The following is a 26,895-nucleotide window of genomic DNA, read 5'->3' as shown; positions in this document are numbered from 1 at the left end:
TAAGGCAGTCCTAGTGGTGTCTTGTCAAATAAAAAGGCCTATACGAGACCTATTGCCAATCCTTACACTAAATACAAACTAGGAGTATGGGCTAGGACTCACAGAAAAGAAGAAGTGTTTTCAAATAATAAGTCAGGATGCGGTAGTTGGATCTCCCTTTCCCCTTGTTTTGAGCACGGACAAGGTGGGATGCCTGAGCACAGCACACTCTAGTTTCCGCAGCATGAGCTGACAGTTCCACTCTCAGCTCATCAGGACCTTCGTTGGGTAAGTCTCCTTTCTACAAAAAGGCACTTGCCTTCGAGGACCTGATGTCTTCAACAAAATAATAAACAAAAGTTCCTTTCTGCTAGCACCTTTGGTGATACCTTTTTACCCATGGACCCCCCTCTTTCAGGCTCAGACCCTTTTTTAATGTTTGCTTCCCTCCGTCTGTTTCACTATGGCTTTTAACACAATTTCATCTGTGACATTCACCAATCTTAATGTCTTTTTAAACCGTTCACTGTGGACATCCCTGTGCCGGGTTCACGTTTGTCAACACACTGTTAATCTGGACTTTTGGCTTTGCCCTTTCTTTATGGCATCCCTCTAATGGGTTCACTCTTGCCAACTTTATGATGTGGATTTGCTTCCCTTAGCTTCACAATAATCGGTCGGTCAAAGGCTTTCGACTGTACAGAGGATTTTACTAGACCCCTGTATGACTACTCTGACCCCCTTCTCGCCTTTCTCCCAATGCCTTCTGGTAATGGTAGTTTTAACAACAGGATAATCACCCAGTGTTTCCTGATTGAGCACCCACGTGGTGCTTGACTCTTCTATAGCTGGCTTTCCCCTGGCGGATCAACAGTTTTTTTTACTTTCTGTAATCAGACGCTTTCTACTTTCGTTCAACACAGTTTGGTTTCTTATCGGCTCTCCCCTTGCCTCACTGGCTGTGATGAACCGCTTGGCTTTCCTTGTCTCTGGAGTCAAGGCCAGTACCACGGTTGCAAGCATCTCCCTCGGCTTGGTTATCAGTGGTGGAGGGCCTTGTGTACTGTTTACACCTGCTGCAACACATGCTGGCTTTTGTTTGCGGTCTTACGATTCCTTCTGTGGAGGTTTCACAGGCCTGGCTCGGAAAGGGCAAGGTCGCTTCTCTCCTTGTCACCCCCTCGGTTTGCACGGTCTTTCTCCTCCTCTTGAACTGCCGTGCTGAGTTAGCCCTCTCGTTGTGCGGTCTGCCTTGCTCGTATTGTGCTCTCATGCTCCACCTTTTATCCGTGTGGGGAAGGGAAAGGGCCATCAGCTGTGTGTGATTCTGGGCAATTGCCTGACTTTGCTACACCATTGTAATGGGACATGTCAGGTAGATGGCTCTGGCGTTTGTCCGTTGTTTTTCATGGTGTGTTAAAGTGTTCGTGTAAGAAAAGGGGGGTGGGTAGAGTGTTGGAGTATCCTACGGGGTAGAATGGGGAAAAGGTGTTATAAGAAGGGGATACCGCATCTCACCAGTCTGTGTCCCACTTCCACTCCCTGAGAACCCCCCATCCAGGTGATCCTCCCTCACTGCTCCAACTTCAGGAACTGGATCCAATAACAATGGCTGTGTCCTGGCCACCTGGATGACAAATCCCCAGGGATTAGTCAGGGAGACACCTTCAGGTTTCTCACATACCCTTCCTCCATGCGATGAAGCCACATTTGTTTCTCGGGGGAACCGGGAAAGAAAATGTACATTTCCCCGATCTTTTCCTTTTCGGTGTTCCACGGTGAAACAATAGGATTGTAGGTCTATAAACTATTGCATGACCCTAGGGTTCGAGTCTCTGCATTGGCTAATTCAAACTAGGGGTGAGTGATCTGTGATGAGTTTATCGTCCTAAGAGGTAGTTACTAAAATGGATTATGGCCCATTTGATGGCCATGGCCTATAGATCCAACACAGAGTAATTTATTTTGTGTGGGAACAGTTTGCGGGTGGTGAATAATATGGGGTGTTCTAATCCATGGCAAAACCTGGGATAGGACTGCTCCTAATCCTGTGAGGGAGGCATCTGTTTGTAAAGTGATTCTTAAGAAAAGTCGACTACCTTTAGTTTTCAGGTTTTGGCACAGAGTTTCAAGGTGTTGTAGCATATCTAATCATCGTCATTACAATGAAGTTTCTGGGGTTCGGCATTCTTAAGTTTATCTGTCAGCCTGGCTGTTTTATGCGGAAAGAAGGGGATAAATCTATGGTAATATCCTATTAATCCGAGAAAAGCTCCAAGATCTCCGATGTATCTAAGACAGCTTTTACCTTCTCATGTTGGGGCTGAACATTCCCATTCCCTACGAACACTGCCTAGGATTTTTACGGCTGGCTGGGCCAATCTGCACTTAGCTGGATTTGCAGTTAGGCCAGCGTTTGAGGACTTTCATGATGGTATAAAGATGGAAGAGTTGGTCCTCCCATGTTTTACCATAGATGACAATATCGTCAATGTAAGCTCCACAGAAATCAGAGTACGGGTGTAAAATGTGATCCATGAAGTGTTGAAAAGTGACTGCCACACTGTAAAAGCCAAAAGGCAGGACTTTAAAATGGAATAGTCCTAGAGGTGTGGAAAACATGTTTTTTTCATTTCTTGCCCATGTACGGGGACTTGCCAGTACCCTTTGGTTAAATATAGGGTAGATAGAAAGGTGGTTGCTCCGAGTTTATCAATTAGGTGATCGATGCAAGGCATGGGATATGCTTGAAGTCCAGGAACGGTCAGGTTTAGTGACCATCATGATAGATGAAGAGCATGGGCTTAAAGATGGTTCAATAATATTGGCTTTCACATTTTGTTGACTTCCTCAATCACAATCTGTTTACGGGCTTCTGGGAGTCGAAACCGTTTTAAATGAACCACTTTACCTTTAGGTGTTCTAATGTAGTATGAGCCTTTCCCTCTTCCTGGTTCTTCTGAGAATACATAAGGAAAGGAGACTACTAAATCTTTTAAATCTTGTTGTTGTTGGACAGATAGCTCGGGAGGGATTAATTCAAAGCTCTCTCTCTCTTCAGGAACCAGACAGGTTAGTACTTTGGCATGGGTGGTGGTGGCTGACGGGTTCTCTTTCCACTCTTTCAAGAGAGTATGTGATACAACTGGATTTTATGTTTCTTGTCTGGCTGGGCTACTTTATAAGTACAGATTCCCGTTCACTCTACGAAATCATAAGGTCTGTGCTACTTGGAGACAAGTTTGTTTTCTAAGGTGGGTAAGAGGACCAGTACTTTCTGTCCTATGGAGAATGATCTTACATTCACTTTTTTGTCATAAGTGGATTTGTGTTGGCTCTGGGCCTGTTCTGTATGTGTGTAAGCCAAGTCATGAACCAATTTCATGTGTTCTCGCATTCTGGTGGCTGTTTGCAAGATGAGAATGGGGGCCTCCTCACGTTCTTCCCAGATTTCCCAGAGCATGTCGAGGACATCTCGGGACTCTCTACCGTCTACTAGTCCAAAGGGAGAGAAACCTGTGGAAGGTTGGGGGTAAGGGGGTTCCTCACTGCAAATAGTGCCACAGGATCATTTGATCCCAGTATTTCCCGTCTTTGTCTAACAATTTTGTTAAAATAAGTTTCAGAGTCGTACTGAACATTTCTACCAAGACATCGGTTTGAGGATGGTACACAGAGGTTTGTAGAGTGGTAATGTGGAGTAGCGCTTTGACTTCGGCCATAAGCTTATTCAAAGTCTGAACCCGTTAGTATTTCTTTGGGAAAACCGACCCTGGACAAATATGGTAGAACATTATTTTGCATTGGAAAGGCCTCAGGATATCTGGTCGCATAATCCACAATCACAAGGATATATTTATTACCTAATCAGGATGTCTCTAGAGGACCAATTATATCCATACCAATTCTTGAAAAAGGGATTTCTATGATTGCCAACGGGTTCAGAGGGGCAGGTAATGGGATGTGTGTGCTGATCTTTTGACAGATTTCACATGTCTGGATGAAGGTTTTGATATCAGCATGGATACCTGGCCAGTAAAACTTACCACTAATATGCACCTGGGTTTTAGATTGTCCTAAATGCCCCCTTGCCGGTAAGGTGGGAATGCACGATCTCCAGTACCACCTTTCAGTGGCTCTTGGGTATTACCAATTGTGTTTTTACTAGACCTTCCGTAGATCTCTCTATTCTATAAAGCAACCCTTCCTAGAAGCAAGACTTCCCTTCCCTAAGCCTTCTCCCTTTGGGATTGCTTGTAGAAAAGCTTCAGGGAGAGCTGGATCATTTCTCCAGGCGAAGGCTAGGTCGAGATAGATGGTGGGCTCTTCTCCCTTTCTCTCTTCGATGTTAATAGATTAATCAGCTTCCCCAAAGCCTAAGTTGCCCCTGTCGGTTTTATCTGGTTCACTTTCTTTAAACTGGGGGAATAGCACTCTTTCTAAAATTCCCTGGGCAATTTGATCTCCCTTACGTACTTGAAAAGAAATCTCACCAGGGTTTTGTAAGAGAACCTTCCATCTCCCTGCCAGTCGGGATCAATAGCGCCTGCTAATTCACGCTAGGCCCGATTCTGGGGCCTATCTGATGTAAAAACTGGGGGTCGGGGTGTATAATGACCAAGTCTGTAGGAATCATTCCTCTTTTCCCAGAAAGGGATAATCGCTTCCCTACTACTGTATATATCAAACCCTTTTGATTCCTTGGTGGCGATGGAAGGGTTAGAGGCTCTCTGACTATATTTTTGAAATTGTAGGTTTCCCCAATTAGTTTCAATTGAGTAAAATCTCACCCTGACATCATTTCTAAGGAACTCATGGTGGTAACAGTAAAGACAGACAAGTGATCACAGTTCAAGAGTGTTTATTAAACTGTATATGTGGGTTGGAAAAACACCTAACCTAAACCCAAATCTAAGATGGGAGCAAGCTACGACCATCAAATAATAAGGCAGTCCTAGTGGTGTCTTGTAAAATAAAAGGGCCTATACCAATCGGTGTCCCACTTCCAGTCCTGGGGACCCACCATAAAGGTGATCCTCCCTCACGTGTCCACCCCCCAGGAAATGAATCCAATAGTGATGACCGTGTCCTGGCAACCTGGATTTCAGATCCCTGGGGACTAGTCAGGGAGACACCTTCAGGTTTCTCACAGAAACGTCACCTCAGTCTGGCTAGAATTAATAGGCGCTGTCTTGTAGGTTCAAATCACATGTGTAGGGACCGCGAAATGAATTTCTCTTGCTTACAATAATGAGGATTTTTCAGCTTGTGTTCCTTGCCGGTGTCCTATCTCTTCTGTAAACTTTTCTTCTCTGTGTCCTTGGCGAGGCTGTGCACAGTGTCCACGCTGGAAGACTGGCCTACATGCTTCAGCAGGATCAACCCGTCTCTGCGTTCTCGATTTCGTCCTGCTTTTCCCATTCACTCCAATGTATCTATAGCTTCCATTTCTATTCGCATGGCCCACCATGTTAGTTGCAGTTAAGCGTTAACAAACAATTTACATGTATTCTTAATGCGGTTTCTACGTAGCAAAACCATATACGTGTGTCAGTCCTCATTTTGAGTCAAAAGCATATTCTTCGTATATCACAATAAAGCTAAACATCTGCGTAACTTCGTGCAGGGATGTCTATGTGCTTCATGTCTAACGTATCTATGTCGTGATGTTGGTCGTGACATCATCAGCATTCTTCGAGGTCGCAGTAAGTCAACTTGTTCAATTGATGGCAACTGTATCTGCTCAATACTATCATCCGTGTATGGTTTGTATGGTTGTCTGAGTGAGTAGCGCTTCTCACACCTGTAATACATTAGTGATGGGGAGGAAGGGCCCAGAAGCGATGTACATCTCTCGCTTTTCTGTCGCCGGGCTCTACAGTGGGATGGGTGCCCCATTTGAGTCTCCCTCTTCAGAATCATTTGCATATAGTTGGAAACAATTTGAGAAATGTTAATGTCTGCCAGCTAGTGACTTAATATATATCATTGTGATATGGCGGAGTCTTTGGGGAGATAACAATTTAACGGGACATAGTTGGAATTACCCACTTCTACCCTTAAGGTGAGATTGTCTAGGTAGTTTGAAATCCAATCCAAGGTAATACCATATATTCCCTACTGCAATTTTAATCTTTGTATTAGCGTCTGATGGTTGGCTGTTTCACAAGAAGCTAAAAGGTCGAGAAGTACGATAGCTGCTGGTGTGCTACTGTCAAGTGTTTCGGAATTCCCTTACGAAAAGTAGACTTGTTTCTGTACTCCTCTTTGAGTGCAATCCAGACTGGTTTTCATGAAGTAGGCGATTCTCCTCACTGTGATGGACCAGGTGGGTGGTAGTTACCTCTTAGAGAATTGTAGCAATGAAAAGGAGACTATATATTGGTAAGTAATTTTCAGGCATCTTCAGATAACTGCTCTTTTTATTTAATTTTCTGGAGGGGTGTTAAAAAGATTTCTTAAGAATTGTTGCAATGCTACCTGATGTTAATGTTGTGTTACAGGTCATGGTCAGTGGGTTCCGATAGATCAGCTATATGTTCCTTGAACAAGGTGGCTGGACGTGGGTCACATTAATCAAACACATTAAGTTTATTGGTGATTTTGATTAGATTTTCAGTTGTTATAATTTAGAAGCTATAAACTGGTGAAGGTCTATGGTGGCTGCACTATATGATTATTTTTCGTTAACAGGGCTGATTTGTATATTGCAAGGCTATGCTTAGTGTATTCGCCAGTCAGTGAGGGATTGATTTGATTACTGGATTGTTGTGGGTGCATCGTGAATTTTAAATACTTTATTCTTACATTTTGAAATATGGATTCAGTTTTTATAGCATATTTATTTCTAACTATGGTCCCATAGTCAACACTTACATTTGTCCATGTTCTAGGTTATGGCATGCCCTTTCGAGCTGAGAGAGTTAGTTATCGAAATACTTGTTCTGTATCATTAATTTTGTTCTTTTCCGTTTCATGGGGGCAGTACAGTAGTCGTGATTTCTAGATTTTCTAATAAGGTAGTGGGGTTGTTCAAAACCTTTTAGCCTTCTTCGGCTAAGTGAAGTGATCTTTGAAATGTTGTGTTTAGCTTGTACATTTCTCTTAATAGGATTTGTGTTTTTAGGTGGTACATTCCGATTAGTTTATGTTTGTGATAGGTGAAGGTATACCAAATATTTAAAAGAAGATGGTGGTGGTCAGGTCAGGCACACAAATTGATCCAGGGGAGTTCCAACAAGTGTCTTTTTTAAAGATTTAAATTAAAGTGCTAAAAGGACATACCCATCTGTAACTTCGATTGCAAGGATTTTTTTGAGATGGCTTGAAAACTCGCCTGGCAATTCTGCCCATTCCTTGGGAAATGAAAGGTGCGGGGTGTGGCAAACTGAAGGCCCTATAACTGTCATTGAGTTAGCATTGTTGATGTAGTATGTACTATATATACTTATATTGAGTGAAAAAACGTTTTTTGAAATTACATTAAGGTGCTGATTTTACGCCACAAAACCCCCGAGATTCAACAGATGCTGAAGCTATGGCACCTTAACTAGGATGCCCCCATTGCGCGGTCCCTAAACACACTGATGATATCACAAATTTCATCACATACATCGCCACTTATGGCATCAGGTGTGACATCACTGGTACAGACTCTAGCAATCACAGACACAATGGGGAGGACGGAAATAGGGTAAATCCAACCTCAACCATGCCAAACTGTACTTAGTTGCACAACAACCGCCCATGGGGTATTCCATCCAAAGCCAGCTCTCCCATTCCCTCCATGCACACACAACATCCAAAATGGCTGCCAGTATTGATATAGGCCTTGGCTTGTTCTCTCAGACTAACCTGGACCCACATGAGGCTGATAGCAATAGCCAATTCCAGCCCTTCAAAAAATTAGAGCCATCTGTGCAGACACTCACCCATTGTCGCACCAAGGGGAAGTTCCTTGTATAAGCCAAGCAGCCCAGTCTGAGTGTGGGTTGATGAAGCAGGTTGTGGCTCACAGTTGGAAGAGTGATACAAGGAATGTGAATGCGTAGAGGCTATTGAAAGAGGGAGGGGGTGAAGGACTGGAGGAGGTGGTTATAGTAGGATGAGGTGGTATGAGTGTGGAGGAACTGTTAACACTGCAAGGCTGGGGTGAAAGAGCTGGAGGAGGTGGTTATGTCAGCAGGAGATGGCAAGAATCATGAGGAGATCATAACAGGAGGAAGGGGAGAGACCACAAGGATTGGCTAGTACCAGCTGAAGAGTTGAGGGAAACAGGAAGAGTAGGTTGGAAAGGAGGCCACAGTGGCCCAAGTCAGGTGGAGAAAGTGGGAGGAGCCACAGGACCAAGGCATGGAGCTCAGAGCAGCAAGGATCTTAAAAGAAAGAGGGCACATGGGTGCAACTCTGAAGGTAGAAGAGCCTGGGGAATAATGAGTCTTAACAGGGACTCCTGGCTCTAGCTCCCACTGAAGAAGCCCGAGTAATACCAATAGCTGGTGGAGGCGACACAGTGGTACACCTACGTTGGTCTCCAAAGAGCTGACTCAGAATTGAGCTTGTGGCAGACTATTGGTGTTAAATAGCAGTGAGTATGGGATCCTGGGAAGTCATCATGTAGATATGAGACCAGAAGCAGCAGCCACCCTCAGCCAAGAGAACAGAGGGACCCCGGGTGAATGACTTTGGTTGTCGGCGAATGTTTCTCATTTGTTTATCCAACTTTTGTGTTCATCATTTGGCCGTATAAAAATGAAGACCAATAACATCTCCCGAGTCCAGTCGTTGGTGCCTCCCACTTGGCCAGGGATTTGAAGTCAGCAGTTAAGTTGCCCTGATTATGCCTGGTCTGAATGCAGCCTTCAACTAAGTTAACCACAACAACTTCATAGAACACCCTATTAAGGCTAGAGCAGTGGGCATTAAGTTGACTCCATTCATTTCTTTGAGATGCAGCTGTACACAAGTTGTTCCATTTCACCATTTGTTTCCATGACCTGTTAACTACTTTTCAACCTTGCCTCCATCCTTTCATATGGCTAATTCACTCTTTTGCTCCATGTTTTACTCTTATGCCACTGATCCACCGATCCTGCTCTGTTTGGGACAGAATATGTTATGTCATGTTAAAGGATGGTTACTGCTTCTGGTCATACAAATTGCACCAACCTTTGATACTGCAAGTAAATTACATACAAACTTGGAGTGTGTTCAAAACGGTATTTTTGTTCAATAGTACTTGTCTTTAGACAGTTGCATAAAATTGCAATGATTTGCAGAAAGTTTAGATTTCAAAAATAGACAAATAGTTAAATCTCAAAGTAGAGTGGTATCTATCTCCTTTGATTTCAAACGGACTCCATCTCATTTATTTTCGAAAGGACACCATTTTTGTTCTTAGTGCTGGTTAGGTTCAGTTTTGTGATTTCTCAGACTGTGGTTGAGTAGTTTCCGATTCTATAAAACGTTTCTCAGTGGTATGGAATCCTTTTGGACTCTGGCATGTCGTTAATCAGAAGAAATCTTCGGTTTGTGTACGTCCTCTTTAAATCAGCCTCAACGCGCGTTTCCTCACTGTGTTTTGAGTGGATCATCAGGAGGTTATAGAGAGCATTTCCTTGTTTTCAAATCCTTTAGGAAGGCTGTTTTTCCTGAACTGGTGCTTGATTTTTAGGAGAGTGATTCTTTGTGGAAAAGAAGAGAAGCTTTGGATGCAATTGTCCAAAAGCTGTAGGCACTGCGATCCGTGATGTTAAAGGATATTTATATTGCGTACTGTCACCACCGGAGTGGTCCCCTGCCGCTCTGGCAGATCTGAAAATCAAGAGGGTAGGGTACGTTGGTGGGACTGAGTGGGGAAAAAGCGCAAGAGAGCTGCGATGTGCAGTTGTCAGCTTCAGTTCGATTTACACCGTTTGCTGTGCGTAGGTGTGATTCTTCGGTCGGTAGCTGTTGTGTGCTTTTCTGCAAGGCTATGTGTGGTTTGTTTTTTTGTTGCGGTGTAGTAATGTGCATGTTTGTTGTTCTATATAGGCATGCTTCTGTTTTGTTTAGAGTTTGAGAGGTGTGAGCAGAGGGGAGAGTTTTTAAGTGGGTTGGTCAGTGGTGGCGCTCCATTGTAACCAGTCTGCTTTGGCCACCACGGTATGCGACCCTGTCAGTGTCACCCATTGGGGTGTGCTACGGGGGGGTCTCCCTTCTGTATTCTGTGCAGAGTTGTGGGCCATCTACAGGCCTGTATAGTGGTGAAGCCTCCTCCACCCACCTGCTCCTGTGTTCAGACTAATAGATGTCGGGACCGCTTTGGCCCTGGCGTATCCTCGTGTGCAGCTTCTAACGCCTCCCTGGGCCCCTTGAGTAGGGGGGATAACTTCCCTGTGTTCTTGGGCTCCCTGGTCTCTGGTTTATTTGTTGGGTCGCTACTCTTTCCCCTTCAGCTCTAATGTCCTCCGTCTGCGGTTCAACCTAGGAGGCTCCTATCTCTCTGCCTAGCCTCCCGTCAATCCCTCCAAGTTAGTGGGTCTACCCGGGGCTCCCTCTCAATGTAGCATCTTTAGCGCAGGAGTCATGTGGTCACTTCGTGAGAGTTTGAGGAGATATCTGGCGGATGCGTTCTGCATACATTGCGGTTTTTACAGTAGATACTCTGGCATACCGAGTTATAGGCTGTTGGTGTAAACTAGCCTGGACATGAGGGAGATGATGGCTAGTGTTTTTATGCATGAAGAAGAGGAATCGTAGATTTTTTGATTGTGTGTAGGTGGAAGAAGCATTTCTTGATAATTGTGTTTACTTGGGGTTCTAGGGTTAGCTTGTTGTCCATTAGCGTTCCAAGGTTTTTGACAATTTTTGATGGCGTTGTTCATAGTTCTGTGGACCATGGCATTTATTGGTTGCTTCCTTGGTTTTCGGACAGGATCATGATTTCGGTCTTTCCTGGGTCGAGTTTGAGGCTGTTGGTGTTAATCCATTAATATAGTTCTTTCAGGCTACTAGCGTTGTGTTCTCCTATTGAACACCTTCGATTTTGGAGATGATTTGGGTGTCATCTGCGTAGTTGTAGCAGGTGAGGCCATGCCTGCTGATGATGTTAATTAGTGGAGTCAGGCAGATGTTAAAGAGTAGTGAGGAACCTTGTGGTACTCCACAGGTGATGTTCCACGGTGCTGATTTGAATTGTTTTCATACTCTGAATCCATACTGTTTCTGTTCTTTCTGATAGGAAGGATTTAATTCATAGCAGTGCCTTGTTGGTGATCCCTATTTCTTCCAGTATGTTGATGAGGATGTTGTGGTTGGTTGTCGAATGTTGCGGAGATGTCACGAAGTATCAGTGCCATGTTTGTGTTGGAATCTGCGTTGGGCTTCAGATCATCCCAGATAGAGAGAAGTGCCGTCTCTGTCCCTCGCATGGATCTGAAGCAGACTTGTGCCTGGTCCAGTAGTTGATATTCTACATTTTCCAGTGTTTGTTCATATACATAGGTCTCTAGTAGTTTTTCCAGGTAGGGAATGTTTGCTATCAGTCTGTAGTCAGAGAGGACTTCCACATTGCTGGTAGTATCCCTGATGGACCAATGATTTTGGAGATAGAATGATTCATTATGGGCAAAGATTGCTGTTTATTTACTTCAACTTAATTCTGATAAAACAAAGGTAATTGTCTTTGGTGGCAGTTCGGATGTATGGGTATTCTTTCGCCAGACTGTAGAAATGGACATTCCCTCTCTTCTTTGCCATATCTTTGCAACTTCATCCTGAAGGTTTAGGTATGAGGATGACCTCCCAATCAAATACCTGTAACTCTGTAAATCAGCGAATTCTGCCATCAGCCTTCTTAAATACTTACAACATTGTAGTGTAATGAAATACAAGGTCTTATGTTGTAATTATGACTCAGCGCTAAGAGCATGCTTACTTCATCCTTCAATCACTACACAGACTAGAAATTCCTTTCATCTGAAGATTCTTGAAGGGGGACAGCCTTCTCTAAACAAGCTGTAATGCCTTGGAACATCCTTCCTCCATGGATCTGCGCACTGCATACCATCTCATCTTTTGACAGTCATTAAAATCCTGGCTACGTCCTCAGCAAAGTCTTATTGCATCTGGTCTGCATTATTCCGCCAAGATAATATGTGCAAAAACATTCTTCAAAAAACAAACTCATTTTTTAAAATTGAGTAAATTAAATTGCACATCCCAAGAACAGCCTCATTTGCGATCCTATAGGTGCAGGACGGAAAATGAGTAACGCACATTCCGATGTGACTAACCAAAGGCCGTCTTGCCTGCTAATCCCCAGGTGGCCAGGTCACAGCCATCGACTTTGGATCCAGACCCTGGGGGGGGGGACAAGTGCAGTAGGATCACCTGGGTGAGGGGTCTTCAGGGAGTGGGTGCGAGTCAGCCGGTGGCCAGAAGCGGTATTCCACCCTTTCCCGTACCTATGATCCCTCCTATTTCATGGGATTCTCCAATGTCCCAACCCCGCCCCCTTTCCACACAAACACTGGGCCGAGGAGGAGGGCGACTGAGAATAATAATCCTAACTCTTACAAATAGAAATTGGACATGTCCCACTAATTGGGTCAGGAGAAGTCAGGCACTTAACCATAAGTGCATACATCTGATACCAATTTGCTCTCCTCACACGGATAAAAGGCGGAATGTAGAAACACACTCTCAGCAATGTGGAACACAATTAAGAGCAGAACTTCCGGGGAGATAAGAAGTAGCCTACTCGAAACGCTCAGTGAAAGGTGAAAGTTTGTAGTGATAAAGTGAATGAACTGTAAAAAGTGAGGTGATTGAAATTGACCCAGAGAAAAGGGGAGAGTAAAAGGTGAATCTGGAACGTTGGTAAATAATACCATGAACTACCCAGACTAGGAAGCACTGGGGCAAATGATATAGCAGTATGTGTTACAAGTTGGAAAGTCAAAGTGGTCCTGCAGAGGTCTGAAGAATAAGCCATGTACATTCAAAAGTCTTTGACATCAGGAAGTGGTCCGAGCCCGGTAGAGGGAGACCGAAGGTGTAAAAAGTAAGGAGGAGGGAACCCCTAAAGAAGGTGAATAAATCTTGGGGAAGGGAACCCCAGTAAGTGTTTTGTTTTGCTGTGAAAAGAGCTACGCCCGACAGAGGGAGACCCATTGTGAACTTTTCCTTTGAGAGGTCCGAGCCCAATTGAGGGAGACCAATGTGAATTATTGCTTTAAGAGGTATGAGCCCGGCTGAGGGAAACCGATGTGAACTTTACTTTGAAAGGTCTGAGCCCGACAGAGGGAGACAGACGTGAAATGTTTGGTGAACTGTCTTTGAGAATTGGAAAGAAAGACGTTAACGTGAAAGGCTAGGCAGGCCTCGATCCACATATTGAACTGCCTTTGTGTCAAGAGTCTGGGCCAGAGTGTGTCATCTTGCCTACAGGGGCCGCCTTAGTCTGTGCTCTCCAACTTGGGGCGGAGAGCTGACTCAGCCACATTTATTCTTTATATTTCAACACTGAATTTCCTTTACATACATAGTCCCCTTTTCACATTTTTGTACACGATATAGGGCAGGCATTAGCTTTTTGTTAGTATAGATCATGTTGATTTGACAGACACAACTAGGACTGTTTTACTCATTATTTGATGGTTGAGACTACTCCCATTTTAGCTATAGCACAGAGTAGGAATTTCGCAAACCCCCTTGAAACGTCAATAAAGGTTTTACAAATTCTATCTCTTGTGTCTGTCTTCACTTGTGATTCCATGCCTCCCCTTACACATTTGCCAGCCGAATAGAAGAGTTGCTTCCTCCTGCAGACAGATGTCAGGTAACACACTCCATGCCAATTGAGAAATTAGACTCCAGCTCAAGTTCTCAGTGTGGCCAACTTTTCATACCTACAACCAAATCTTTTGTAGATAATAATCAATATCAATATAGTTGTCATACCTTCTCCCAGAATTCCTACACCAATCATGTACACTCCGATCTAAAAACTACTAGGAGAAAACCCAACACTATTCTAGAACCATCCTCCACCCCACCGCACATAACCAGGAGTAGAAATCACTCCTCAGACTTTCCACCCACAGGCTTCTATGATGAGCAACACATTTATTCTTGGTGCTCCCCGCTGTATATTGTCAGCAAAATGGTGCTACTCAGTCATACCACCCTTAAATGCAATTATCAGCAAAACACCATTTCCTGGCCTCTCCTGTTATCACGATACCAGGAGAAGCAAATCAGAAACCCCAAACGTCCTTCTCACATAACCATAAACCACATACAACTCAAGGGGCCCAGGGATACATTATTTTTTTATTTAAAGTGATCTTGCACCCATAAAGGGCCCATTACCACATTTCAAAAGTAGAAACAAATAAATACTATTTGATAACCAGTGATACAGAAATAAAAGTGCACCAATGGGAACAGCACTTCAGAATAAGCACGATTTGAGTTCTTACACTACAGACAAGGACAGGGGGTCCTACAACTTGAGTGTCGCATGAAAATAGTTTACATCCCGGGCAGATGAAGTCTGGAGAAATTAATGTTGCAAACCCTAGAGAGAAGGGATTGACTATCTAGGTACCACAACCCTCAATGGGATTAAGTGTGTGTGCCCTGAGAGGCGAACACCTCGCAGACCTGCAGCTGCATCCTGCAATGGTAAGCAGCTTTTATCGTTCCAGTGGTAATATGCACATACAGTACATTTCCATAGCCCAGACCGGCTTATTCTAAAGGAAGGAAGCAATAATTAGAGGTTTTGAGTGGCTGCCCTTATGCATGTCCTCACCTCTACAGAGGGCACACCCCGGGTTGTAGAAGGGGAATCTGAGTCCACCGCTTCTACTCAAGCCTTTGCATTTCACTGGGGAGGCCTCTCTTTGGGCAGAGGAAGTTCACTCATTGTGTCCATTCAGTAGTTGAATTCTCTCAGGCGTCCACCCTTAAAATACAGTTTGGTAGTCCACATCGAATCAATTTCTGTTAGACATTTAAACACAGTGCCAACGATAATGACCCACGCGCGTGTGTGTAGTGAACAGGTTTGTCATATTGTATAGGCAAATGACACCAATGAATTTCTGATCTATTCAACTCTTGCTTATTCAGAAGTTGCCATTGCTTTTATGCATATCTCCCAATATCGAGCAAGTACTTTCCCTAAGAGAAGCATATTCCTATCTTCCACTTCTCCCATCCTAGAATCAGCTTCACTATATTGCTGTGTTGATATCAGTGAACTGGAATGTGGCTGTTACAGTAATAGACTGGTCAATATTCTGTATAAATCACAGGAACTAACCGCGCGATCAACTTTACCCACACCCACGTTATATCTACTTTCCAAGGAACCCAGTACACATTTGTGTTTGGTTGTATTACTTTTTTTTTATTTAAAAGCACATTTTCATAAAATGGTACAGACTCGCCAAAGTACTTCCAAAATATGTTCAAGTAATCTGAATAGAAAGCACCTTTTTTGAAATGCAGCAATGTCTTTTCTTCACATGGGAAAATAAATGCTGGGACCCCACTTATTAAAATGAGGCCCGCAGCTCTACTCCTTTCTAGTGCTTCGTGGTCGGCATATGCGGGGCCCCTGGTTGGAGGGTAAGTAATCAGGTTTGCTATTGTTTTAATCATTCCAAGGCCACATCCCTGTGAATCTAAATAGAGTGCTTGTAGCTACCAAAATATCTCGATGGTTGCTCGGCCAGAGGCGCTTCCTCACTGCGAAAAATACATGTGCAGATAGAGGTGGCCGCTACTGTACGCTCAAGATGGCAGAACCTCATGCCATCACAGTCCTTTCATTGGAACGCAAGTACGTGATGACGCCTCCTGAGAGGGGCCTTCCTTGGAAATGTGTTGTCCAAGAAAAGTGCACCTCCCGTGGATTGTTTTCTCTTCCATATAGTTTGATGTGCCCACAAGACCACCTAAAAAAATTAAAGGTCAACATCTGCTTTGCCGAGTGAAGGAGAGACGAGATAAACACGGTTTTGACCTGAAAATGTTCATCAGGCAAACGGTGATGAAGTCACATTCACTCTTTGGTCTACTTTATCAGCAAAATCGCGTCAGGTACCTTCTAGAAACAGTGCAGTGATCATTTCTCCTACACCGGATAAAGACAATACTAACGGGCAGCACACTGAACACAAATGGAGAGCAGATATCACAACAGCCAAGTCCCATAGCACGATATACCTGCAACAAAAACAGCGATGGACATCACCACCATGAGCAATGCCAACATATATCCCGTGGGTAAGATGTGGCCTGGCAGCACATAGACGCAAAAGCATGGCTACCACAGTCCATGTAACACTTTAGCAGCCAATTTTCCTATCCAGAAATGTGGTCCGGAGAACGGATAGATGTGGCAGTTCCATGGATATGACTGCACTCTCCGAACCACCCAAATCGACCTCCAGTCTCAATCTCTCTCAGTGCCAAAAGAAAGCATTTCAAATTAGAGTAAAAGAAACAGAAGACAAAATCAAACCAATTTTGTTTTAAAACAGCCTCAAGAGTGTGGCTGGGGTCACAGGTTTGTGCAGTGTTCGGCGACTGCGTTGGCTGACGCTCTGATCCGATGCACAACCTTCTATCCTGATGAGGTGTTGAAGCGGCAGGCTTCACCCAGCAATCAGACAGACGTTGGATGTCTTAAATCTTTGCTTCTATTGGTTGTTGCAACCAGCAGATCCAGAAGCCCGTCTACCCGTCTCCGCTCCTTTCTCTGACTGGCTGCTGCTGCCCGAGGACACAGAGGATCCATCAGCCTGTTTCTTGCGACGCTTGTTGAGCAAGCGATTTGCAGAGACTGTCAAGTCTTTGATCTTCACCTGATCATAGTCCACTCTCATAGTAGCCAAAGCACTGGTCATCTCGTCCTGTAACCAAAAAAATGAATATGTATCAGAAAAGAAAATCATTCAACGGCCTAAAGGGAATAGAAAAGAGACACAGTACTACTACTCGCCAGCACTGGTTGAGAGTAGTGCAGCTTAACAACAGGATGGCACAAAGACGCACACTTTCACAACTGTACAACATGGGGCTCAGAAGGAAGAGGCATACATAATATTATGTGTCCACTGTTGAAAGCCTAATTTGACCACTCCCCACATTGTATTAATGCTGCAATCAAGTATGGTGAAAAACGACATATCACCACGCTACTTTAACTTAAACCATGTAATTAAAATGTATATAATCTCCTCGCATCTCTCTCATTTTCCACTTGCTGTTATCCCTCCCAAGGTCTTCCTTCTGAAACTACATCTGCCTCCTATCTCACCATCATTCTCTTCTCCCTACCAACCTAGCACCAAATTTATCTCATCATTCCGTCTTTCTCCCACCACTCTCCAACTTCCTCTTTTCACCTTCTCCTTCCCAGGTATTCTTCCCTCTAACCGTGCCTTTCTCATACTGTGTCTTATTCTCTTTCCCATTACTGGAGAATATCCAAGTATTCCAACATGGAATACAAAATGTTTTCAGACTGAAATTAGGAAATAATAAAACAGTTGTCTTCTGTCAAACAGAATTTATCAGCAATAAGACATCGAACTGCTAGTATTGTGCTCAAATAATAAGTTTACAGATTATACAACAATTTGTTATTAACAATTTGTTTGGTTTATATAAGAAAGGCTACTTCTAGTCCTCTGTCCACCTCACTCATCTCAATTTCCTACTCTTTATTTGCCCACGTTCCTCTTTGAATATCCTCAACTCCCCCGCCCCCCAAGATAGAATTAAGTGTTAACAGGAAACAGGTAGGGCTTTAAATAGTTTCTCCAGTGTGGTTATTGATGGAGGCAGGAACATAACTGTCGTGGGCAGGAGAGGGAAGGGAGGTGTTCAATAACAAATAATGCAGTTTCTCAGTAAATTCAATAAAGAACTCACAAATACAGCTCTCTCATTTACAAAAACAAATCAGGTCTTCCCATTTATGCATCTCCAATCACTTCCTAGGTGGGTAATTTCTTGCAAGGCAACAGCCAGGTTAGGCTGTGAAACCGTTCTCAGAAACCAGCTGGTTGCTTCATAAACATCAACCCCCTGCTCAGTCAATTTGAGGCCCCCTTACTGTCACGAATATTAGGTTTCACTTGCAATCTGTATTCCTAACACCAGCTTTATGATGAAGCAACTTTTTCGGCAATATTCTATAATGCAGGAATGTGCCTGATGAAGGCAAAATAATTGCAGAATAGCTGAAGCATATGTTAATCATACATTACGGTTTTGGTTTCGTCTATTTATGGATCAATGCAAGTGTATAGGAAACATTTAAATACAGAAGTATGACATACTATGGGTCTGGGTGGTGCTTGTATGTTAACTAATCAACACGTCTTCAAGTTAATTGTCATGGTCTATTTTGTCTGCTTCAGTGTTGCATTTAAAATTGTTTTCTGACATGTTTCGAATACATTTCATAAACGTGTTTAATGTAGATTAGTACCTGGCGAGGGGGGTATGGTGGCCTCCCAACCAATGGGGAGGCTCAGAATGCAAGCATTACCAGACGGTAAACCGCTGCCCTGAAGCTCCTCACGGCTGGCAGCCGCTGCCTTCTCCCCTCGCTGGGGAATTAGGTAAGTGGCTCCCCCTCCTTTCCCTCACTCCCCTTGACCTAATATTTCCCTCTCCCTTGTCCCACTTACCTTAATCCATTCCTTATCGGGAGCAGACACGCCGGGTACACATCTGTACCCGGCGCTTCCACTCCTGATCTGCGGCACACTCCCTTCCCTCGTTCCATGGAGGTCTTATTTTGTTTACTTTTTTTTTTAACTAATTCCAATGGCCCCCATGGAAAGAAAATGGCCACCAAGGAAGGGAGAACGTGCTCCCTTCTCCCTTCCTTGGCTGCCATTTTTGAAACTTTTCTTTTCTCTGTTGCATCACGCCAAAGCTCTTTGCAATGGAGAAAAAAATATGCTTTTAGTACCCCTGTTTTATGGTCCGGGGTACTAATTGCAATAAGCCCCTTGCAAGGGGCATTACCACTTCAGTTAATGCCCCGGGGCCTTCGTTTATTTATTTATTTTTGTATAGCGGCGGGCGGCCCTTGGGCATCATAGCACTTGTTACAGAGTGCTTAGACGCTTTCATACTTAGATTGCATACAAAGTTGCATGCGTGAGGGCAAGCTTACAGGTTTCTTACAAGGTTACAGTGGAACAGTGGCTTGGTTTGGCAAGAGTAGTGCAGAGTATTAGTTAAACAGTTTAGTTTAGAGTTTTTTTCTGAATACAGTGTATGATTTTGATTTCTCAGGGAAGTGGGGAGGGCGTTCCAGTTTTTTGGTGCTAAGTGGTGGAAGCTTGTGCCACCAGCTTTGGCTCTTTTGAAAGAGGGTACGTAGATCTGGTTGGTGAGGTGAGATCTGGTGGGTCTGGAGGATGTGCAGGGTGTAACCCTTTCCGAGAGGTAGGGAGGAGCATTGAGTGAAAGAGAATTGTGTGTAATGGCCAGTGTTTTGAAGAGAATGCGCTCTTTAACTGGGAGCCAGTGTGCGTCTTTTCTTGCTTGGGATATGTGCTCCCTTTTGGGGATACTTAGAACAGCTCTCAGGGCGTTGCTCTGTATCACTTGTAATTTGTGTAGGTTTTTTGAATAGGTGCCCAGGAAGAGGGCGTTGCAGTAATCAAGTTTGGCACCAACAGTGGCTCTAGCAATGGATAGGCAGTTTTGCGTAGATAAGAAAGGTCTGACTGCGTTGATGATTTTTGTGGTGAGTGCTGTGGAGGAGGCTATGGCATTACACTGTCGGGTTATAGATAGTGAGGAGGCGAGGTATACCCCTAGTGTTTTTACTGCTGAGGATACTGTAATTGTGGTGTTATCCGTATTAAAGGTGTTGTATTGTGGAGAGAGTTTGTTTAGTGTTTCTTTGGTGCATACAACAAGGATCTCAGTTTTATCTCCGTTGAGACAAAGTCAGTTTGCTGCCATCCATGTTTGGATTGCAGTGTAGATGTTTGTAAGGGTTGCTTCATCTTGTTCGTAGATACCAGTGAGAGGGATTAGGACTTGTGTGTCGTCAGCATAGTTGGTGTAGGCTATGTTGCGACTATCCAAATCATTAGACAGTGGAAGAGTGAAAATGTTGTAAAGAGTGGGGGCTGTGCAGGAGCCTTGAGGCACTCCGCAGTGTATGGTGGTAGGTGGGGCAGAGGCAGAGTCAGAGAACACTAATGAGTCTACCACGAAGGAACAAGTCAATCCAGGCTGTGGCTTCTGGTGAGAAGTGGGCAGCGTTTTTTAGTTGCTTGCCTAGAATATCGTGGTCGACGAGTTCGAAGGCAGCGGACAGGTCTAATAGAAGGAGAAGTGCTGGTTTGCCTTTGTCCATGATATCTCTAAGTTGTATTTTTAAATCTAGTAGAGCGGATTCTGTTCCATGGCCGGGGCCGGAATCCAGATTTCCTTTTGCCTAGTATTTTATTTTCTTCTTGGAATTGTTGTATTTTTGTGTAAGCCACCTTATCCAGAATCTTTAGCAGAAACGGTACGGTGGTGATGGGCCTGTAGTTGGTAGCTAATTCAGGATCTAGTGTGGGTTTTTTCAGTAGCGGACGTACCCAGGCTTCTTTTAGGCAGTCAGGGACTGTGTTCGAGTTGAAGGAAGCATTGATGAAGGTTTTGAGAAATGTGGCTAGTGTTTCAAAGCATTCTTTGACTAGTTTAGCCGGACAGGCATCGCCTTTGCAGTTGGAAGGTTTGATTCTTTTGACTATTTCTATTACTTCTGGTAAAGTGACTTCCCTGAAGGAACATGGTTTTATTTTGTTTTCTGGTTGATCTTGCTTTCCGGACAGGATGTGAGATTGATGTGTTTGGAGAGGTTGTTATGATGTTCCATGATCTTGCCCTGCAGGAGCTCGATTTTGCCTATTAATGCTGTTTGCACACTGGTGCACCATGCAGCATCTTTGGTGATTTCTCAGGATTTGGTGGCTGGGCTGGAAAGCTCTCTATAGATGGCGAAGAGTTCTTTGGCTTCAGATGTGGCGTTGGAAATTCTGTTGTTGTAGGAGGAGGATTTGGCAGTTAATATAGCTTTTTTTATACCTAGCGGCAATGGCTTTGTAGGCTAATAGCGTGGTGTCTTGTGGGGATGCTTGCCAAGTCTTTACAGCTCTCCGTTTTAAGGTTCGGAGTTCTTGGAGTTCAGTGGTGAACCAGGTGTTGTTAGGTTTTATTTTTTTAGCTTTTTTGTTCTGGAGGGGTGCGATGGCTTCAATGGCAGATTCCATAATGCAGTTATATGTAGCTGCAAGTACAGTGGTGTCTGAGGAGGTGGGGCGATGGATGGACGGTATGTTTAGGAAAGGGAGGATGTTCTCTTTAGTTAGGTTTCGGCACTTCTGGCTAGTGCCTGTGGTATGATTGAAGAATTTTTGGGCGTGTTAGTGCAAGTGGGGACGAAGAAATGGATGAGGTGATGGTCAGACCAGGGGATAGGAGTGTTGGAGCTGACATCTATTTTGCAGTTGTGCTCAGCTACCCAATCAGGGTGCGACCTTTGCAGTGTGTAGTTGTGATGTTTCGTTGCAGGAACCCAATCTCAAGGAGAGCTTGGGCTAAGGCTTTGGCTGGTTTGTCCTTGGGATATTTGAGGCCCAGGTTGAGGTCGCCTAGGAGGAGTGTTTTGGAGGATGTTTTGAAGTTGTCACTTAGGAGATGCATGAGGTTGTCATGAAAGTCGGCTATGGTGCCTGGAGGCCGGTAGACTAGGTGGATGGTGATGGTAGTGTTGGCTGAGGTGGCGATCTTTACAGTGAGGCAGTCGGTGTTCTCCCCGAGGTGTGATACAGTTTCTCTTATGGACAGGTGGTCTTTAACTAAGAGGGCTACGCCTCCACCTTTGGTTAGGGCTCTATCCTGTCTATGGATTGAGTGTCCTAGCGGGAGTGCTATAGAAATGGCTGGTCCGGCAGCTTTGTGGAGCCAAGACTCAGTGATGGCCATGATATCTAGGTCGAGATTGGTTATGAGATCATACATTTCGGTGGAGTGAGCTGGAAGGGATCTGGCATTGATGAGTGCACATTGTAGGTGGGGGGGTTCCTCGGGTTTAGGAGTTTTATTTGTCGGTGAGGGGTTATTGTTAGCAGTAGTAGTGGTGGTGACTTGCGTCGCTCAGGCCTGTAACTATGGGCCCCCGGGGCATTACCTGAAGTGGTAATGCCCCCCCTGCTCAGGCTTTATTTCTTAAGCAACAAACAATAACATTTTGGATATTGTCTTCTGAAAGCTGTTAATAAACATGTCACATATGTCAGTCTATAACTACATGTTTATGTGATTAAGTAGGATAACCCATCACATGATCTTTCGAAAAAACACTGCAATAGTCTAAGCCAAAGGCTGCACTGCAAGCACAAATGCTATGTTCTGGGATGCTGAATAAAGTGAAGACCCTTCTGGAGAAGGTGACTACATTAGAATGCAATCATAGACATCCTTTACTTGCTATTTCAATCAATGATGATTGTCAACTGGGGTTACTAGGTTCAATGTTTTCAGAGCCAACTTTGGGGTTATGCCTAGAGTGTGTCTAGTAGAAAGTGGGAACAGGTAATTGGGCCGAAAAGCAGGATCTTCGTTTCCTATCATTTAATAATACTAGGACAGTTCTAAGTGCCATTTGAAGCTAGATTCATCAATATTGGAATTAATCCACTAATGGGTTGTATTACTAATACATTTGATAGTACTCAATGTATCAACCTCAGAACAACGAAGGGATGCATTAGCATTGCCAGGATTCAAACAGGTCTCTTTCAGGCAGAACATTGATGTCTGATGAGCACTCGATTCATTGTCAGTATGCAGAGAGTTAGTTCATCCTCATTGCACGTTAAACCAATAACAGGAACTTTATCACTTTTTGATGATCCCCATGTCCCACATCAGTCCGGAGATGGAGCTGGATGTTATTGTCGTGCATATGATAGCCAACGTGGTGTTCTTCTAAAGATGCAGACCTGTAGGGCCATGTAGAAACTGAAATGTATGGACGAAATAAACCATTACTGTAGTAGTCCACAGATGTTTCTGTAGAGTAGGTGATCCACCTTGAATTGGAGGGTGCATTTGTGGAGAACAGCAGCAGCCAGGGCAGGGCTCAAAAACACAAACTAACACTAACGCAGTTTTGTGGGAATGGTGCAGTAAGAGATCAATTCAGAGAAAAGCAAGTTATTGTAATCACTCTTTACTGCATTTACTTGCAGTGTGAATGAACGATCACTCAACTAAAACTCCCAAGACACATACATTTCGGACTAGCGTAGATGGTGGGCCTACAGAATCTGGCTTTTGGCCCATTTAGATTAATCGAGTCCACCTACCTTCAATGTTCAACATGTAGAAGGCAGCTAACCTGTTGATGGGCACAGCTCCCTCTCAGTTTTAAGAGGATTTTGGTGTTCTCTGCAAACATATGGTAGCCAATATTGTGTGCTTCTCTGATGTTGGCCAAGGTGGGCATGCAGGAGTATAACAGTAAAAGTGTAAGAGCGGATTTTAGCACCACATAGACGAGGACGTCAGAAGTCTGAAGGCTATGTGCCCCAGCTTATTTCATTTAGAACCAGCAAAGCATTATGGGTAGCAGGGTGAAGCTTGACTGGGTGTGTGCAATTATGTAGATACACTTGCAACCAGGGATGTTTTGAGGTGGTCAAGCAGCAGGTTTGTCAATGGTGTTGAAAACTGCTAAAGGATCTTATTTATTTATTTTTGCATTTTTATAGCTGTAGAACACGTTTTGCCTCGACGCAGGTGATAAGGGATATTATTTTGGTTTACAAATGAGGTTATACTACTGAATAGACATTACTTATTGATTCAAGATGTTCCAGTGCCTTAGCAATATAGGATATACCCAAAGATATGTCTGGAATTTGTGAATGAGCCTGGTTCTAATGTATAGATTTTGAGAGTGTTTTCTGTTCATTTTCTTTTTAATAGTGGGATAAGGATTAGATATTTAGGCGTGTTGTATTTTACCAAAGAATGGCTAGCAGTATAAAAGATTTGTGATGAGTGGGGTCAATGTGCAGAGGGTATGGTCAGTGGGCCATGTGTTACATCAATCTGATGTGCAATGAGATTATTGTTTAAATTGAGGCCAAAACCCGGATTCCTGGACAGTAGGACATTTAGAGGATTGGGACTGGCAGGGAGGTTCATGTGGACTGGGGAATTTAGTTGGAGGACTGCAGCAGTGATGTTTTCCATAATGGAATCAGTTTTATTACATACGTAAATCATTCAATTTTCAAAACATTCTTTACTTGGGCAAAACTGGCATTGCGGTCCCCAGTTCCTTGCAAGCCTGGAACAGTTCCTGGTGCACCTCTCGGCCTCTAGTCTGGAAGTGTGTCAGAGTGGGCCGATGGCCCATTTAGCCATGTAAACGGATTTAGCATTCAGCCTTGAATGCCAGGACTCCTGCCTCAACCCACCATTGTACTGGTTGTCTCATTTATGGCGGCCCTCAGAATTGGTGAGAGTTTCAGTTGAGGGTGTGAGGGGGGGGAGGGAGAGTTGCAACAGGAGCAGGACTGTCAGAGAGAAGGTATTGAGGTGGATTTTGATCCAGTTATTTGTGGGGATGGAATTTCTGTAATTGGCCCCTCTCTTGTTCTATGGAGTAATGAGACTGATATCTGTCAATCTGAAGCTGTAGGATCACAGAGCAAACAATGTAACTGGTCAAAAGGGTTTCTTTTCCAAATAGCCCAGTACAGCCTAAACTGTCCCCCCTCCTGACAGCCCTTCTCTTCACCCTCCCCTGCTTCTCCCCTTCCTCTATTTCTACCTATTGACCTCAGCAAATTGATCTGCATACTGTTCCTGTTTATTTGACTCATGAATTGTAATTTACTGCTTTTAATGTATTCTTGTTTTATGTAAAGCGCTTTGGCGTAAAACGCAATATAAAAGGTAATAAATACAAATCATTCCTGGTCTACAGGTTCTTGGAGGGAATGTCTCCTGGGGATTGAGATGTGGAATGCAGTAGAGATTGAGATGCATTTTGTGCGAGATCTAAATATCTGTGCATCTCCTTCCTTGAGATTCGGTTGGATTATGGATGAAATATGTACTTTTGACTGCGAACATTACATCTAAGTGGGACCTCTTTTACAGTGAGTGCAGACAAAATATTGTTAATATTCAACAGTCATTCATTGCAAGCACTGTTTGATTGTGTGTGATTTGAGTGTATGTTGCAAGGGTGAAGACGTTAACTTGCTTGAGTTTTTGAGGCAGGCCTTGATGTTGTTAACATGTGCATTCATGTGGTGGAGAAGGGGTAACGGCTGCATAAGTAATGGTAGGGTTGTATGTGGGTGCCGAGATTGATGTAAGATATTGGCCGGGAGGAATGTTCTGGTGCAACGCGCTGGTCTTGGGGACAAGTCAACTCAGAGTAACACAGGTTCGAATCCAGGACCCGTGCCTAGAGATTGGTCTCCAATATTAAGTGTGTTGGGGGCAATGGTAGTGCTAGAAGACGATGCATCAGTATGGTGTTAGCATGGTTTCATTCAAAGTGGCTGTGTGGTTTATTTCAGACAGTTAAGATAATGGTTGCATGTAGACTGGGTCAGTTGGTTAGTTTTGATCATTTCTTCATGTTACTGTACAGTAACAAGGGCGTATTTTCAGTCAGAAGATACAGCAAGCATGTGAACCCCAGTGATGGAGATTGTAAAGCCATGTCATGTCGTGTGTGTAGAAAGACTGGTGATGATTAGTCAGAACCTCCACGGGGTTACAAAACAGCCTTGGAATGATTCTTCAAAGATGTTTCTACATAGTCTAAAGATAGAGTCTTTTCAGTATTACTTTATAATAAGGAGCAGTAAGAATGCATTAAGAAATGAATGCATAGTTAATATGCAACAACAGAGTATGAACCATTCCCTATGTCCCTCCTGGATCTTAACAGGATTAGTACGGAGGTGATTCTCTTCACTGGAGAAGTAGGGTGTTCATTAGGAAATCAAGAAAGTGAATTAAGTCAAAAAAGTGCCTGCAGGCTGCAACATGGTCAGATCCTACAGAACATTAAATAAGCCTGTACTGGTCTCAATCACTTTGGCTGGCTGCCACCATAAGTCGCTCTTGACCCTGCAGGTCAATAGCACGATCACCACTACTCATTCCCTGCAAGACAACTCACCCTGTACAGTATTGGTGTTACACAGCAGGCATTGATCGAATAACAGGTGCAAATAGGGAAATGGGTTGAAGGATTCTATCAATAGAAGTCTACAGGACTGACCAAAATAAACAAATTGGGTATGAGAGCAAATAAATGTTGTAAAGAAGGCTCTTCCTTGATGGGGGAGTGCTGTGGGAAAAATGTTTCAAAGAAAGTGCATCATGTCAAAGTAAAGTATTCCAACAAATGTTTTGCCAGAGCCTTCCAAGTCCTACTTGTCCCGGGTTTGAAAAAGTTCCCGCACCCCATTTTCTACAGTTCTAGGGGTCCCTTCATTGAGTTCTCAGTTTCGGGTTCAAGGGTTGCCACACTCTAGACTACAGTTCGCTGGGTCTTTCCTCCTCGAGTCTTAGTGCTGTACTTGGAGCATGTGGGTGCATTCCATAAGTGGGGCCCTGAGGCATGAGCTCTATGATGGATCTGAGCCAGACAATGACACGCTTCACCAAAATTCCCCTCTATACCTCTCGACTTCCTCCCCCATAGTCCCTCATTGGTCTTCGTTTCCATCACTTCACTTCCTTCTACTTCTTCCGGGAGGTTACCAAAAGGTACCCACCCACACGTCTTTCTGACAATACCTCCTTCAGCTTCAGAGGTTTTCCACTTCTCCAGCTCGTCCAACAATTCTT

At 43.9% G+C, this 26,895-nt stretch overlaps 1 protein-coding gene across 5 annotated transcripts in view; it reads right to left on the bottom strand.

Annotated features, from left to right (window-relative positions):
- Window positions 1-15,352: 15,352 nt before the first annotated feature.
- The window catches only part of MAPKAPK3 (MAPK activated protein kinase 3), a 514,657-nt gene continuing 503,114 nt past the window's right edge, over window positions 15,353-26,895 (bottom strand). For 4 of the 5 annotated variants that reach the window (XM_069644064.1, XM_069644065.1, XM_069644066.1 and 1 more), the window contains one exon: window positions 15,353-16,889. In XM_069644064.1, the coding sequence (XP_069500165.1) occupies window positions 16,677-16,889 (213 nt within the window). In that variant the 3' untranslated portion in view covers window positions 15,353-16,676. The remainder of the gene's footprint in view (window positions 16,890-26,895) is intronic. The other variant, XM_069644068.1, reaches the window with a different exon arrangement.

This window comes from Ambystoma mexicanum, chromosome 2p (assembly GCF_040938575.1).
Source record: "Ambystoma mexicanum isolate Mex_15411 chromosome 2p, UKY_AmexF1_1, whole genome shotgun sequence".
NCBI lineage: Eukaryota > Metazoa > Chordata > Amphibia > Caudata > Ambystomatidae > Ambystoma > Ambystoma mexicanum.
This window is presented reverse-complemented; position numbering and strand designations above follow the sequence as displayed.